Source organism: Thamnophis elegans, chromosome 5 (genome assembly GCF_009769535.1).
Source record: "Thamnophis elegans isolate rThaEle1 chromosome 5, rThaEle1.pri, whole genome shotgun sequence".
Lineage (NCBI taxonomy): Eukaryota > Metazoa > Chordata > Lepidosauria > Squamata > Colubridae > Thamnophis > Thamnophis elegans.
In genome coordinates, this window is record NC_045545.1 from 50,162,715 (window position 1) to 50,181,006 (window position 18,292).

General features: G+C 40.6%; 1 protein-coding gene across 1 annotated transcript in view; it reads left to right on the top strand.

Moving 5' to 3' along the window:
- SCUBE3 (signal peptide, CUB domain and EGF like domain containing 3) overlaps positions 1-18,292 on the top strand; it is a 120,519-nt gene that overhangs the window by 17,521 nt on the left and 84,706 nt on the right. Inside the window, exons 2-3 of the mRNA XM_032218999.1 lie at positions 10,386-10,508; positions 12,609-12,734. Coding sequence (XP_032074890.1) covers positions 10,386-10,508; positions 12,609-12,734 — 249 coding nt within the window. The remainder of the gene's footprint in view (positions 1-10,385; positions 10,509-12,608; positions 12,735-18,292) is intronic.

Consider the following 18,292-nt stretch of genomic DNA (forward strand, 5'->3'; position numbering starts at 1 on the left):
CCATTGGCAGTGCTGTCTTATTGAATGGAGAAATTTGTAGGACCAGCTGAACTTGGCTTTTGATAATGCACTCACATTAACTGTCTCCCCCTTAGTTGTTTACAATGTCTTTAAGCTTTTGGCAAAACTCTTGAGGTACTCCCAGTTCATTTCTTATATAGATCAATGTTGTGGCCCAGCAGGAGCCTTTGGAGCTGCCAATGGAATTCGATAGCGAGGGACCCTATGAGTCGTCTCTGGAAGATGTGGAGGATCCTGGGCAGGGTTCAGACTCCAAGCAGGGACCAGAGAGGCTGGCTGGCCACCAGGAGGAGCCTGAGGCATGGAGCAGTGGTGAAAGTCAAAGGGAGTGTGACCCTGACGTCAGGCACTGGAGCAATGGGGAAGAGCAAAGGGAGTTTGTCCCTGATGCCAGGCAGAGAAGGGCAGAGAAGCGAAGGCAGCAATTACAGAGACAATCAGGCCCAGGTGGTTGTGATTTGGCTCCTCCCAAGAGAGTATATAAGAAGAGACTTTGGGAGGAGACCTTTTGCAGGACACAACCATTATACTAAGCTGGAGAAACTCTTGTGTTTATTATCTCTTATCTGTGGGAGTCTGGGTTGCTGCCAATGTCTTGTCTGTGAGTAATTACTGTGAATAAAGCGTGGCTAACAGTAAGCTTGGGTCGGCGTGACTCACCAGTTGGAGGGAGGTCAGAACAGATCAGGTTAGTCTTTGGTTTCTCTTGATTTCATCTTCTTTCCGGCTTGTTTCATCTCTTAGTATATGTGGAACTTTGAAGTTAAAAACTACCATGTTTCCCTGAAAATAAGACAGGGTCTTATTTTATTTTGACCCTCCAAATAAGGACTTGGCCTTATTTTGGGGGAGGTCTTATTATTATTGAGGTGCAGGAAGCGGTGAGTGTGGTCACCTCATGGCTGCTGCTGTGTTGCAATATTTTTGGGGACGGCTTATTTTGGGGAGAGAGCTTATTTTAGCACATGCACTCAAAAACCAGATTGGACTTATTATCTGGGGAGGACTTATTTTGGGGAAAACAGGGTAGGAAAATGGATTTGAAAATGGACAGAATGCCAATACAGGGATTAAGGGCATCACTCTGACTATGTGATGTGCTTAACCCCTGTATTAGAATCCTGTCCATTTTCAAATCCAATGCTCCTAATTTTTAACTTTGAAGTACCACATGTACTTTTCCAAGTGCAATTTAAATATTTGCATGTTGTTTCTCTGTTCCTCACTCCATCACCCTTTCTCTATTTTTATATTAAATTTCTAATTATAGAACTCCTTTAAGCAAGATCCTATCTCATTCTATTCTGGCAAGCATTCATAGTGCAATATAGTTAATAAACAATAGTTATACAATGTCTTCTTTTTTTAAAAAAAGCATTAAGCAGTTGAAACAAATGTATAAATATAACTAGAATAATCAATTAAAAATAGTGCCTCAAAATTGTAATAACTAAAGGCATAAAACTATTCCATTTGCTGAAGAATTTGTAGGTTCTGATTTTAAGTGTTCTAACCACAATGGCCAAATTCACTTGGTCCGTCCATTTCCAGTACAAAGAATGCCCATATTAGGTTGTCTGCTGTTTATACATTGACAGTAACAAGTCTGGTATCAGAGACATGGCAACACTAATTCAGTATCACGAACATGGCAATATGGCATTTTACACATTTCATAATCAGTGACATGCGGTGAGGTTTATGTTGGACGCCCTGCCGCTGTGTTCGACATAGAGGTGTCCCGCAGGAGGAGAGGAAGGGGGCAGTCTCAAGCCCCCCACCCTGCTGGCAAAGTTGCAGAGGGGCCGTTGTGGAGGGGGGTCGTCTCCTCCCCCCTCCCTTTTCCCCCGCCTCTCTTACCGCACTTGCTTTGTCCGATCTGGGCCAGTTTGGGGGGGCGCTTGCCGGCACCCCCCAGCCCAAAGCTGCTGGTGTCCTGCAGGCGGCAGGCGAAGCCCAGCGGCACCCCTTCACCTGCTTTCTAGTGGAGACTCAGCTGCACCTCCAACAGCGCGGTTGCCTGGCCCGAGCAGAGAGCAGATCCCACTGCCGCCGCCCGCAAAAGGAGCGAGCCCAGCAGCCGCGCAGCAGCGCTCCTGGCTCAGTGGCGCCCCGCGGGAGCCTCCCTCACCCTCCACTCCTTTCGGACACCTCTCCGCTGTGTCCGCCATAGATGCAGGACACCTCTAATGGCGGACACAGTGGCAGGGCTTTTGGATGTCCAAAAGCTTTGGTGCTATGTCCGCCATTAGAGGTGGGATGCATCCTGCCTCTATGGCAGACATAGCGCCGGAGCGGCCAAAAGCCTCTTTCTTGAAAGTGGCTTTTGCCCGCTGTCAAGAAAAAGGCTTTTAGACATCCAAAATCCTCAGCGCTATGTCCGCCATTTGAGGTGGCACGTGTTCCACGCGTTCCACCTCTATGGTGGACATAGCACCGGAGCGTCCAAAAGCCTCTTTCTTGACAGCAGGCAAAAGCCGCTTTCAAGAAAGAGGCTTTTGGCCGCTCTGGTGCTTTGTCCGCCATAGAGGCGGGACACGTCCCACCTCTAATGGCGGACATAGCACTGGGGCTTTTGGACATCCAAAAGCCCTGCCGCTGTGTCCGCCCTTAGAGGCGTCCTGCAGTAATTCTGCTTTTGCTGAATTACTGTACCTTTTAAATATGAAGTATTGTAAATATGTCTGGCAAGTTTCACTCTTCTGTCTGCAATAGCATCAAGCTTCTCCACATTCAAAACTGTGATGCTCACCACTAAGATATATTCAGTGCAAGCGTTGATTTGCTGGGGGACAAGATGCTACTGTTGATATTAACTTCCTTGCCAAAAACTGCAGAAGCTCAAATCTACCTTAGACCAGAAAGTGGAGCCTGTGGCTATGTGGGCAGAATAAAGTGCTTTGAAGAGGAAGGAAAAGGTTAGAGGGTGCTGCATATCCTGCTGGGACTGTTTAGTATTTAACTTATGAACCTTCAGCCATAGCCTTATTCATTGGTTGCTGGTGTAATAACTCCAAGGGCCTGGAGCCTCTCCCATTTAGTGGCAGGCTGTCTATGAGCCCCTAGTTTAATTTAGAAAAATGTGGTCACTGAGTTTTCTGTATAGTGTTGTTTGGAAAGCCTGATTCTATTCCCAGGGATAAGAAAATATGACTCAGTGCAGAATTTATTTTCTTGTGGGCTGCTGCCAGTTTTCTCTTTTATTCACCCACATTTTAACTAATACAAAGACAGTATATATATATATATATATATATATATATATATATATATATATATATATATATATATATATATATATATATATATATACACATACATACATACATACATACATACATACATACATATACACATACATACATACACACACATACACATACATACATACATACATACATACATACATACATACATACATACATACATTTCATGAATATAGCTCACGGAAGGAAACACTATAGCTTACATGATATTTGTTTAGATACAACCACACTTCCTTGATGAATCTGGCATTCATAAACAAAGTTTGTGAGTGCTGATAGTTGAAAAACTAGTTAGCATCCACCCACTGAAATGTTTCCTGGTTGGTGTATATTTGAAAGTTGTCTTATCACATAAAAGCAGTGAGGTAGAAGGGGCTTTAATGCACCTTGGGCTTTAATAAAACACATGGAGCTGAATATCATAAATTGTTCTGTTAATATATATTTAAAATATAAAATCAATTTTTGCAAAACTTATTTCATTAAGCTTGCAGAAAAATGCCCTTATTCCTTATTAAGTACTTTTTGACCACCTCTTCTCTTATTAAAAATATTGTTTTAATAGCCTCTAAAAAAAACAAAAAGGAAATGAAATTAACTAAAAGAAAACTAGAAAGATCAGATTTCAAAAGATCAGATTTCAAAATGAGTTGATGTAGTAGATCTCTTCAAAGTACAAAAGAAGAGATAAGTCTCCTGGTATTAATCCCAAGGGACTCTGGGGAAAAGAAAGGTGTTGCTGATAAGATAGGACTTTTATAAAAGAGAAGAAAAATGTTTTCAAATGGATGCTCTGATTGTCCAGATTTAACTAAATTGCTTCAATAGGAGAACATTTGCCCAGTGATGACTGACAACCACAAATCTTATGTTGAGGTACATGTTCCACTCCAGTGTCTGTTTATTCAGGAACCACTAATTGTATGGATTCGTTTTACAGCTTATTGTACATAGGAACAGAACCGCCAAATAATTATTGCTTCTTTGGCCATAACTATTTGTTTTGACCAACAGGACGATCTTCCATTTTCCTTCTGTAAGTTTCTGTATTTTTAAAAGCTGCATGATAGGCAAAAATTCCATAGAATAATGTGCTTTGGAAATCTTGACAAGATGAATATTCTACTATTGAAAGACAATTTCATGGTTCAACATGAGGGAGATAAGATATAGTTTAGTTTTGATATGCATCAGAGGCTTTGGTGTGTGTGTGTGTTTGAATGTAAGTACATATTGTATAAACATTTATACAGTGTGTTCATATTTGTTACTTTACATTAACCACAACCCTGGGTAACTGACACATCCGTGGTCATGTCAAGAATTACAATATGGCCCAAACCACTGGAGACATGAGAAGATTTATTAAGGAATTAAGGTGCTTTTTGTTGAAACATCCATTTTCTGATGTAGTGGTTAAGCTACATTGCACATGGATAATTTGACCAGATAACATGACTAGATTGCTTTGTTGGCATGTGATGACGCTTGGCACTGCCAAGATTCATAATGCTAAGATGTACAGTCTGTTGAAGTCAGAGTTAATTGTTGGAGGAAAATCCATAGCACTTTTATCATCATCCATAATCAAAACCATTTTTTCAGCATCTTGGTTTGACTTCAGATTGAAGTGGGGTGTAAAAAAGGAGCTTGTCTGTGTCAGCTGTTATTTGAAAAATTACAGGGAACCATTTTAAGATGGGGATATGTTCATGTATTAGACAAAATAACAAACTGTAAGAGACTAATGTTTGGGGAACATCATCCATGTACATAATAGAGTCGTAGAGTAAAGAAACATTTCCCCATGTCTGTTGCGTAAAAAAGTATTTTCTTTTGCCTAAATCTTCCAGTCAACTTCATTAGGTGATGATCCTTAGCATGGAATTTGTCTTCCTCATAGATGCTGCACATTAAGTTGTCTTCCCTGTGACCCTAATCTTTTTTCATGATTAGTTACAGTTTTGAATTTATCAGTATATATGCAAAGTTGAGGTGTTTTCTGCCGTCCTATGCAAGGAAAGATTCCACTTCTTACTTCCTTCCATTTAGAAAATTATTCATTTGTTTTTCCGCTTTTGAAAAGGCCAATTAGTAATTCATAAAAGGTCAGATCCTTTTAATCCCCTGAATGCTACATTCACTGAAAAGTCTTTGATGAGAAATGTCAAAAGCTTCTTGAAAATCCAAGTATACAGTGTTGAAGGGGGTTTCTTTCTATGCATGCCTGTGTCATTCCCAGCAAACTGTAAAAATTGTTGAGGGAATTTTTCTTTGTGGAATCCATGTTGATTTTATGTTGGTAAGCTTTATTCCTTTATGTGTCTAGTTATATCTATTTTTATTACCTTTTATATTAGTTTGACTGAAACAGAAATTATATTGAGTCACCTATATTTCCTCAATCTCTCCTATATCTTTTTTTTAAAAATCCCATTAATTGAGTTCTCCTGGTATTTCGTTGGATCTGAGCAACAAGTTGCATGTTTTTGCTAGGTAATGTTTGCTCAGAATTTCGTATTTGAGTCGTAAAAGAACTCTTGAATGCTTGCTGCCAGGACAGAGAGATTTGTTAATGGTGTCATTTTTCAAGTTCTCCTAGAATATCTTCTCTTGTTACCTTAATTTTGTTTTTTTGCTTCCCAGAAAATCAAGATTTGAGATCATCTTGTTTAATAAACCAAGACAATTGTATTTGAATTTGGAATAATATCATGCATTGGATGAAAAGTTTTGATTCCTGGTGGCTCCATATTGTTTCATTGTCGATGCAATAGAAATGATTTGCCATTGCTGCTTTCTGGAAGTTTTTGTTTGTTTAAAATTCTCAGTTGAGGCAACATCCTTGCTCAGCTGACACAATCAGGCAAGGTTAGTTAGGTGATGCCATTTGTGTCAAGTAATGTGTAATAATATACCTGCAGCTGACCTTTCTATTAATTCTCATGACCCCACTCCAGAGGTGGGTTTCTACTGGTTTGGACCGGTTTGGACGAGTAGGTAGTAACTCAGCCGGCCATGCCCCCGAACCATTTCTATTGGCGGCGCCCATCTTGTTTTTTGCTTCTGTGTATGCACAGATGCATTTTTTACCTACTGTGCATGCACGCACAGCGTGCATCAAGAGCACTCCACTTGAAGGGCATCCCTGAGCGAACCAGCAGTGGAAGAAGCTGGAATCCACCACTGCCCTGCCCCACTCACCTTGGGTTTTGTTTTGTTTGCTTGACCAGGCATTCAAATACCTGCTGGGAGCAAATGGAAGACTCTTTGATCTTAAACCCATACTGCAAGTTGCAGAAAGTGAATTTATAAGAACCGAGCCACAGCAGCAGATAAAAACCTGACATGTATGAAACTTGTTGGTCTCCCTTCTTCTCCTTCATTCCAAATATCAGTCATAAGTACCAGCACAGAGCCAGACAAATTGGGTTACATTTTTACACACTGTTGTTTAATTGATTGGCATTGACAATGAGTTTGATATTGAAAAGAGAAAGATGCAAACTTAGGGTTCCATATCAAGAAATTGAGGTGTTATATGATATTTTGGCAGTTGCTGAATATTATTTTGTAATTCATGTATGTTTTTTCTATTCCTTTTTAAGTATGGCATAAGGAAGGCAAGCATTATTGTACAAACTGTTCGTTAAAACTATGTAAGATTATTGTCCAGCAAGATTCACTATGAATTTCAAAGCTGCTAGAAATCTTTGGCAAGCAGGGAAAAATATATAGTGTGCTAGGAGATGTTTATTTTGTTTTTCTCCTACAGTTATTTCATTTCTGGGACTTTCATTTCTGAATTTATTTGCAGTTGGTGTTGAGCAATTTAGATTTGCCAGTCTCTATTAAAATGTTTTATGATGCGTGAGCATAGAATAGTCCTTGAAATAAATACTATCTTCCCTTTGTTTCAAAGTTGTAGCTACCAGAAATGTTCCATCTGATCATACTGTACATGAGGACTTCTTCTTATGCCATATTTGTCATCAGACATTGGTGATCATGTTGGCAATCCTATTTTTATCAACAGCCTCACGATAAATTGCTGCTGAGTTTTGTCCAAACAAATCCCTTAGATTTTGATGCCTTGATGCTATTCTTCTGCCTGGACCTTGTTTGCCTTCAATCTTTTGCTGGAGGATTAAGTGAAGTATGCTGTATTTTCTGGGTGTTGCATCACACTGTTTTGATTAGTTCCCTTGGCTTTCCCAGGCAGCTTATCATCTCCTCATTTTTTATTTTGTAACCCCAGTGTATAAGTAATAGCTACCTGTAAATCCACATTTCAAATGCTTCTAGTCTCTTCAAGTGGCTTTCTGTCAGAGACCAACTCTCTAGTCCAGTGGTCCCCAACCTTTTTATCGCCGCGGACCAGTCAGACGAGCCTCCCTCGGCCTTCCGGACCGGCGGGTGGGAAGGCGGCCATCCTGGGCGCGCGTTCCGCAGGGCGGGGGGGGGCTTCCTTCACGCCAAGGCCGACAGCCCGCGAGGCCGCCCCGCCTCCTCCTCCTCGGCCGCCGGGGGAAGGGAGGGGGAACCGACCCCGCGATCCGCTCGCTCGGGCAGCCCTTTTTCCTCGCTGCAGTTCGGCGGGGGAAAAAGATGGCCCTGTGTCCTACTTCGGGCGGGCGGGCGGCTGGCGCGGCGGAGGCCGGCTGCTTCCGAGGGGGTGGGCCTCCGCGCCGCGCTCCATGAAGGGAAGAGGGGGAGAAGGCGGGCTGCAGCCGAAGGGCCCCCGAGAGCCCCGCCGGCCTGACACAAAAAGCGCTTCGGCGGAGCGGCGGGGGGGAGGGGCGGGAGGCAGGTGACACTCCAGGAGGGGGGGCAGAGCTGCGCCGCGAGTCTTACGTAAAGCCCCCCCTCCCTGCCTCGGCGGAGGAAAACATCTCCCACCTGGGTGGGGCTGCGCGCGAAGCGCCTCTCGGAACGGCGAAGCTCCCCAAGTTCCCCCGAAACGTCCGCGCTGTGCCCCTCCCCCCCGCAACCTTAGTTTCTCCTTGGGAGGAAAATGCAGCGCCGCCGCCCCCTCCTGCCCCCCCCTCGTCATTCCACGGGGCAGGCGGGCCGGGTGAGTCCGCGGACAAAGTTTCGTCTCCCAGGCAGCCTCCGCCAGCAGCATCCCAAGTTCGGGCCGAGGCCGCCGCCGCCGCCCCCTCCCTCCCGGGGCGAGCAGAGCAAGAGGGCGGGGGGGAGATCGGGCCTCCCCTCGCCCCCCCAGCCCCGCACATCTGGGGCGGCGGGGGGGGCAGAGAAAGGGCGCGTTCATGAGGACTACAAAGTTGCAAATATGGCCCCCGGCCGCTGCAGCGATCATGGCCCCCGGCCGCTGCGCGGCCCGGTGCCAGGTACTCCACGGCCCGGCACCGGTCCGCGGACCGGGGGTTGGGGACCACTGCTCTAGTCTGTAGAGCAGGATAGAAAAGATGTAACATCTGACAAGCCTGATTTTCAATCTTAGGCTTATATCGTGACAGCAGAAAACCTTTTTTATTTTGAAGAATGTTGTTCGAGCTTTCTCTATCCTTGTCTTTACTTCAGTGGTCATGTCCCAGCTTTCATGTAAATTAGAACATTTGGACTAAAGACATGATAATAATTATTAATGCATTATTACAGTTACTAAGCAAGAAATCACTTAGAATTGCTTAGGTTTTATATGTATTAAATAATTATATAAGTATACAAGTATAAGTGTAGCATAGCCAACAAGTATTGAAAAGTATACATTGCCATTGTGTAAAAATAGACAACTTCTATAAAAAGATATGTGATAGATTAAATTATTTTCATGATTAGCAACCAAAAATCTATAAGATACGTCTAAAAGTGTTCAGGAAACAAAATCTTTGTTGTTCATTACTAGAAACTAGTTCAAACAGTTGCTGCTGAACTATAAAGTTCTACATGGCTCAGCTTCAACGTGCTTACAATACTATTGTTTAAATTAGATACTGCCTTTGTAATAATAAAGTTACATTCCTGGGTCCATTGTATGTGTGGGGTCCATTTCCTGACCTATCTCGAAACTTACAGTAAAATTTTATTGTAATTTATGGGATTAGATGATGTATGAGGGTATTTGTTTGTTTGGTATGTGTTGATATAATATAATTGTAAATTATATTAGACTAGTGATGGCAAATCTTTTTTCCCTCGGGTGCCAAAAGCATATGTGTGCACTCTATCATGACCATAATTCAATACTCCTATGCCTCATCCCCCAGCGCATGCCCGTGCAACTCCCCAGCACCCTTTTTTTGCCCTCCAGACTCCAGAGGCTTTCTTGGAGCCTTTCACCTGGGGAGGGTGAAAACAGCCTCCTCCTCCCCCCAGAGGCACTCTGGAGGCCAGAAATGGCCCATTTCCCGACTTCTGGTGGGCCTGGTAGGCCCGTTTTTTGCCCTCCTTATGCTCCAGAGGCTTTCTTGGAGCTTGGGGAGGACAAAAAACCTCTCCCATCCCTCTGGAGGCTGGAAATGGCTCATTTCCTGTCTTCTGGTAGGTCCATTCCCCCCCCCCCCCCCATCCCCAGGCTTCTAGAAAGTCTCTGGAGCCTGTAGAGGACAAAAAACGGGCCTACTGGAAGTTGGAAAACGGGCTGTTTCCAGTCTCCAGAGGCTTCAATGAGGTCTGCTAGGGCCAAAATGCAGCACGTGTGGTGTGTGCGTGTGTTTTGCGCTCATGCGCAGGGTAATGCAAGGGGGGGGGTCTAGATCATGGAGAGCATATGTAAAAAGAGTAGTTCTTCTAACTTGTAACCTATCACTTGATACTAAGACCATAAAATTTAAAAAACAAACAATAAGAATTATAGGGGTGCACTTGACTGGGAAAGCTTGAGGAAACATTATATGGTGGGTTTATATTGAATGTAAACTTTAGCAAGCATACACTGTAAAGGACCACCATACCCTCCAACTAGATGTAATTTAAGATTCCTCCTCTTGAGAGAAATGGCAAAGGGCTCTGAAAATGAGTATGATTTTCTGATACTTTAATATTCTTTCTCCAAAACACTATGATTACATAGCCAGGGTAAAACTCAAAAAGTGCAGGCTTTGATTATGTCACATTCTCCCCTTTCCTTTGCAGATATTGATGAATGTGTTGATGGGACTGACAACTGCCATATTGATGCCATCTGCCAGAACACTCCCAAATCATACAAATGCATCTGCAAATCTGGTTACACCGGGGATGGGAAGCACTGCAAAGGTAGGCAGAGCAGATAGCACAGAAAAAGAAAAGATGAGAGGGAAATCCAGCTATATTTAATTGCCCAAGCCAGAAATTAACAGGATGTGATTTTAAATGAATTTTAAAATGACCTGGGATTAAATACCACTAAAGCTGCAAATGGAAAAGAAACACCCATTGGGTTTTGAGGAATTTTTATTAGCTGGGTGTTGCCTGTAGTACTGTAGGTGTCTCTACAAATGTGTTTATTTGCTATAGTTGGGATAATTGTGATTAAAAACAAGGGCTATTTTAGATTTCTTTTTAAAGTTATTTAAAAATTATTTAGCTAAGTAAATTTATTATTTCCCTATTTTCTCTCTTTCCTTTGGAAAATCCATCCATCTTTGATGAAGTACTCATCCAGCCCTCATTCAAACATAGGTCAGGTAGAATCTTGCTTAATTTTATCTAGGTATCCTGAGATCATTTTCTCTCAGTGCTCCAGAGCAGTTGGTTGAAATACTTAATGCAGTTGAGGGAGAAAGAAGAAGGATTTACTGGAATTAATCTGTGTAACTCCATTAATAATTTTAATGTAAACAAGTTGTCTACTTTATAATTAATGTTAAAGATTCATGTCCTCTAAACGATTCTTGTATCTTATTTTGAAAGTGAACTGTCAGGATCAGATTCTAAATGATGTAAAAATTGGAAATTACTGTTGATTTCTCATTTAATCAGAACATTGTGATGGTATTGTATCTATAATCAGGAAAGGTGTTAGTGCTTCAAGGTAGTCCAGAAAAAAATGCAGATAAATGAATACTAGCTTTATTTTTATTGTAAGCTTAAATTAAAGAAGCTTGCAAGTACTCAAAGTATTCCTCTCCTTTCCTTTTACTCTCTGTAAAACTAAGGAAAATCCCTTCTGAAACATCCACTCTGATTCTGTGGACTGAGATAGCTTTTGCATGATGATTGTCTAGCCTATGGATCTTCCTATTATCTTCCTAAGTCATTCCAATGTACCATTACATAATGTGAAAGAGAGAAAAATATAGTCCTATTATTTGGGAAATTCTGTTGGACAATGGTAGTGACTAGGCAATCTGTATTTGAAGCAGCAGTAACAAGCATAATTTTAATGACTTTGTAAGAATTAGCTCCAACCACTGGGTATAAGTAAGAATTTAGCATGCAATAATGGGAATGAAGAACAGCTTTGCCTTTATTGAACTGGGGTATAATTTGTTAAATAAATAAATCATTAAAGTATTGTCAGTGTAATATACTGGGACATCTACAGTACATACTAATAAAACTCTTGAGTGAGTAACATTTAAGTGGACAAAACAGCAGATCATAGGTCAACAATTTTTCTACCAATACCTCAAAAGGACTAATGTATAGAATGCACCCCAAATCCAGGATCCATGAATCCCATGGGATTGAAGTTTGGCAAGTTTGTGGTTCCTCTGGTGGTGCTGCTATGCCATCCTCCAGAGGTTCAGTAAAGTGGTCCTGCCTTAACCCTCCAAAGGTTGGGTTGACTGGCCTTGCCCTTCAGATGCTGGACACTAGCCCTCTATAGGCTAGGTAGACTGGTCCTATTGTTGGTTGCTGGAGGGCAGTCAGCTACACTTAAGGGGCAGAAAATTGGAAGTTGCTCCCATCCCACTTGTTTTCTTTTGGGTGTGTGTGTTGCCCTTGGTCATTCTGTTTCTCTGTTTAGATAAGAAATATCACTGCAACCCAGAGGATCTACTTAAGATCTTCTAATTTTAGAATAGATTTGAATGAAAGTTGAATGAAAGCCACTTTGGATGAAAGGTAAGGAGAACACTTGTTGTGGCTTCCCCCATATTCCCACTTAGAAGCAAGGACAGCTATAATCCTAGATGAGACTAGGAGGTTTAAGGTTTCACATGCTTCACTACCGTGTGGAAGGTTGAAATTGTGTTTGGCTGAAGTCTGTTATTCTCTCATTACAGGTTTTCTCCGTCAGTGTGAGGTAAAAGGGTGCATCCCTGTTGTTCTCAGTTTAGTCATTTTATAAACACTTGATAAGAGCTTTGTGAATTTTTAGTTAGTTCTGAAGTTCTTTCACATCACATATATTCTCTTTTCTTTATTCAGATGTTGATGAATGTGAACGCGATGACAATGCTGGCTGTGTTCATGAATGTGTCAATATCCCAGGGAATTATCGATGTACCTGCTATGATGGCTTTCATCTTGCACATGATGGTCATAACTGTCTCGGTAAGAAATTTACACATTGCTTAAAATGCTTACTTTCAAATGTTATAACTGTTAAGCCCCCCCTCCCAAATCCTGTTTATGCTAAAAGCTGCATATTAGATCCTAATACAAAATTCTTCCAATTAATTGTTGAAGCTATTGTTTCTCATTTAGTGAATTGGGTAAAATAAAAGTACATCCTTATGTAGTCAGTCTCACCATGATAATACAGAAAGAGCCCTGTGTTGTTTAAAGTAGACAATAGCAGTGGCCTCTTATATGGGGAAAATATCTACTAAAAGTGTAATTCCTCAGAGCCCCACATTTTATGTTCTACTCACATTGTTTTGTGTATCTCGCACATAAAAAGTAGAGTAACTGATATGGTTGAATGCTTGAATACCTTTCTGATTCTAATGATTCTATGCCATATAGAATGACATCATATGACATTAAATAGATACTCAAGTTATGTAGTTCCACTATAGTGTTTATTGATTCTACTTCCTACAGAGAAATGCAAATTGCTCTCAAATGGTTTCCTCTGTTATTATCAGAGGTCTGTATTGTAATCTCCACCATTTCTGAGAGTTCAGGATTGTGATAGTTGGATTTATTTTGCAAATATAATTTTAAACAATGGTGTAATTTTAAAAAAGTAAGTTTTTATTATTGTTCCAGTGGGGGAAACTCAAGATAAAATGTTGAGAAAAGATGGTAAATATTGATGTCTAGCAGTTATCAACTTGCTACCCCATCTTCTTAAAATTTACTAGTAAAACATTTCCCTTTTAAGGATGTAAAATGAATAACTACTAGATAAATAGAGCTCAGATATATACTTTATTATTACTGTAGTGTATATCTATATTTTTATGTCAACTTTACCAGCTTTATTCCAAGTCAGAATTAATTTTTATATGAAATATTGTCTGCTACAATCCTCTTTATTCCTAGATAGCATATAGATGATTTCAGATCTTTATAAATTGAAATGCGGGCGAAAATATTTGAAATGAATTAATAAAATGCTTAGAATATCCTAGATTTTGGTGAGTGGCAAGTTGAGGAAGGAAAACTAGTAATGGATGTCTCCCCCCCCCCCAAAAGGTCAAGGTACTTTATGTAATATAGTTGGGAAAACTGATTTTCACACAGAGGAAGTCATGATCATTCAAAGTGCATCATGAGCACAGCCTTGATTGTAAGACTTAGCTTGGCCTGAATGTGTATCCAGCTGCCCTAACTTTTTTCCCCAATTATACAACCAAAAGCTTCTGGGGAGGTTTGCTCTCTAGAAATGTGGCATTGATTGTTTTGATTTACATCTGGGGATTATGGGAGAATAGTTATCTCATTAGAACAGCAAAGCAAGTCCTTAGTAAGCGCCCCTGAGTATTTGCAAGTATTAGAAAGGAATGTTTTGCGTAGATTTCACTTATATGGACATTTACATGCTTTCACCCTTTTGAAGCATATCATGGGAGCTCCTATGTCCCTGAGTGGTACATTCCTTATCTTCAGCTCTTGTTCCAGCAAAACAACGGTGCAAGGTTGCTACTGGTTTTCCTGGATGTGTTCAGAGACAACATTCCTAGAAGCTCAGCTTGTCAGGAGCAAGCCTTGGCAAGTCTTGGATACAGGTAGCTAACAAATGAATTGGCTGCCTCTGTGTTTGCTTGCCTGCCAAAGCTACTGTCAGCTGTTTGCTTAAGGATAAACAAAATCACTGAACATGTAGTCACAAAAAAAGAGAAGAGCTTAATTATAGACTATCAAGAATGCTTTTCTTCTACCACCCTTTTTATTTTTGAACTTGTCAGGATTAAGAATTGCTTACATTTTTCTTCTGAAATTGGAAATGTATGGGTTGTGTATATGAGGTTGCCCTCGTATTGAGTCAGATGATAGGTTTGCTTTTTATTTATTATCATCTTCATCTCTAGTAATCAAAATAATAACTTTTTTTATACCTGAATTCAATCTCTGGGGAAGCCTGTGTTGAACCAAGAACTTCATTGCAAAGCAAATGCAGGAAGTACAGGTAGCCCTCAATTTACAAATGTAATTGAGCCTGGAATTATGATTTTAATTCATTGCAATGGTAAGTTGAGGTATCACTTTACTGGACCCACTTTTTTTTTTACATTTTTGCACCTAAAAAGTAAGGTTTAGGTAACATTATTCTCAGATACAAAGTGTAATCATATGCAGTGATGCAAGTATGAAATAACTGAAATTTGGTTTTGGTTGCCACAGTGTAAAAAAAAAGATGTTAAGGCTCTAGAACAGTGGTTCTCAACTTGTGGGTCGAATGACCTTTTCACAGGGGTCGCCCAAGACTATCGGAACTCTTTTAACTGATTAGACTTTAAAGTGTGCTGTCACTCTCTCTCTCTTGCACGCACACATGCGCGCAAGCACATGGCCACAAATACACACACAGGCGCACATGCAGGGAAGTAGGAGGAAAAACACAAACGTAAAAAAGGGGGAGTCTATATGTGTGGGGGGGAGGGGGGAGAAATTGGGTTCCGGTTATTGGGTTCCAAGCCAATCAGAGCCAAGGAGCGGGGTTTTGGCACGACGGAGTGTTGGTTGGGGGTCACCACAACAGGAGGAATTGTATTAAAGGGTCACAGCATTGGAAAGGTTGAGAACTGCTGCTCTAGAAAGAGTACAGAGAAGAGCAACAAAAATGATTAGGGGACTGGAGACTAAAACATATAAAGAATGGTTGCTGGAATTGGGTATGTCTAGTTTAATGAAAAGAAGTACCAGGGGTGCCATGATAGCAGTGTTCCAATATCTCAGGGGCTGCCACAAAGAAGAGGGAGTCAAGCTATTCTTCAAAGCACCAGCAATGAATGGAAACTAATCAAGGAGAGAAACAACCAAGAACTAAGGAGAAATTTCCTGACAGTTGGAACAATTAATCAGTGGAACGACTTGCAACCAGAGGTTGTGGGTGTTCCAACATTGGAAGTTTTTAACAAGAGATTAGACAACCATTTATCTGAAATGGTATCGGGTTCCCTGCTTGAGCAGAGGGTTGGACTAGAAGAGCTTCAAGGTTTCTTCCAACTCTGTTACTCTTCAAAACAGAATGGCCACTGTGGATTTTCAGCATTTGCAACAACAAAGATAAAGACTAAGCTAAATACAACACCAAATCTTACTGTAGGCATTGATAAAAAATACTGTCATATGTAGGCTCATATATATCTCATTAATACAATTGTAAGTAAAGGAAAATTCTTTTATTGAAGAGTCCTAGAAGTTTCTCATTTTTTTAGAGAGAGTATTGTCTGTAAAAGTTAAAGAAACTCATTGTTGGAATGTCTGTCATAATAAATTGCTTTTGCTGTTGGGCTTATTGCTGGCCTCCAATGCTACTGCAGTACTTTCTTTACTAATACTTTGTTTCTTTCTTCCTGACAAGAACCATTCTTCAGCAATGTCCCCCTCCCCATTCTGGAGCTGCCTGCTTTCTGTAGCTACAGTATGTTGACATATGTTCTCTCAACATCCTTCCATTTTCTGCAGCTCAAGTCAAAATTGTTTTGAAAAACTTTAATGCTTTAGCACCCATGTCCAACTGCATATTAGGAAAATATTGTTGCAGGACTATCTTTTGTTGTGTCTGGATAAATAAGTGTAAGTAAAAACAGGAGCAACAGCTGGGATTCTTCAGAGTTATTTAAACACTGACATATCACCAGTGAAATGCTGCCCCTCCCACTCCCACTGCCCCAGGGTCTCATGTTGAAAGATTGTGATTTCCAAGTTCTATATTTCAAACACATTTTAAGGGAAAATCGCTGGTAAGAGAAGCAGCTGCCTTTGGAATCTTGCTCTCATGTAGTAGATCTGTAATTGCACCATGATAGGGTGATAGTAGGACATAAACTGTCAACCAGCGAAAAATTGGGAAATCTTCCAAATCCTAGCAATTTTAGAGGTTTAGACAATATAGAAGGGAACTCTGTACATACCTGCATTTCTAGAACATAGTACAAAAAGTGTGTAATTTCTCAAAGACTATTTTCTCTCCTGGTTAGACTGCAGGTTTATCTTGAAAGATAGGTACAGAGCTTAAGGGATCCATCTGTAGCCCAGGTAGTATAGTCTTTACATATGCTCAAATTTGCTACTGAGTTATTCTACAGAGAGCTTATTCTGATTCACTACTTTTGAGGTCTGTCTCCCCCTGTTTCCATTTACCAGTCACTTATAATACTACAGGCAGTCCTTGACTTACCAGTACAATTGAGCCCAACATTTCCATTGCTAAGCAAAGCAGTGGTTAAGTGAATCACTGCAGTTGTTAAATGAATCATGCAGCCATTACGCAAGTGACTTTGCTTGTTAGAAGCCAGCTGGAAATGTCACGAATGGTGATCACATTACTGCAGATCAGTTCAACCATCATAAATACATGCTAGTTGCCAAGTGCCTATGGTGATGTGGCCACAGGGATGCTGCAATGGTTGTAAATGTGAAACCTGGTTCCAAATCAAAAAAATTTCAATGCTATTGTAACTTTGAATGGTCACTAAATGGTCACTAATGATTGTAAATTAAAGATTACCTCTATTTAAAATCATACCACTGTTTCATATGCCAACCTTAAATGTTTTCAGCATTTAGAATGTTGTGATACATATATAAAATCACTCTTCAGTTTAGCTAACCAGGACCTGAGTTAAGAAAGCAGCTAATAAGTTCAAGTCACTTAACCCCATTTATCCCCCAGTGGTCAGTGAAATAAAAACCTGTTCTTCATTCTTCACAAAAGAAAAGCATTTTTTTAGCATTTAATCCCACTCCCCCCCCCCATAATGCATAATGTTCATCCATGTGTTCATGTATATTTCTGTCCATTTATCTAGTGGGTGGCAAAACATTACTGCTGTTACACTGATGTAGACCAAGATTGTAAAAATAATAATAATAATAAATACTCTTAAGAAGCCAAATGCATTAAAAAAAAGCCGTCTGTCCGCAATGCCAGATCAGCATTGTAGAGCAATCCTATTGAAGGAGGCATTTTAGTAAATTCCATTAAATGTGTTTTCATCAAACTTGAAGGTTGTTGCATGATAGGAAACCATATGAGAGACACATTTTGGGAAGACTGCATTTAGTGGTTTATTCTATAATTTGGGATTAACAAGAAGCTAGCTAGCTGTCAAGAACTGAAGGATATGGAGAAAAAAATGGAAAGAGATTTTTGAAAGTATCACGTGCAGTCAATGGGATCCGTACAACACAAGTCCAGTTAAACCTCCATTGAGTAGATTCTTACTGATTACATAGACATATCTGTCTAGGAGTGCTCTCTGCCTCAACTGCTAGTATATCCAGGGTGTCCTGTTACATCTTTTTATCTTCTTTCTCATCGAAACAAGGTCCACCTTTTCCGCCTTTCTCTCTTTTGCTTTCTCTATGTTTACTCAGCTTGTCTGTTTCAAGTTTTCTTTATGTTCAATCTGGCTAATTTTAAATTCTTAAATTGAGAATCAGATTATCCGTTTCTGTTTCCTGTGTATGAGGTTCTGAAAGGGCATTCAAAGTTT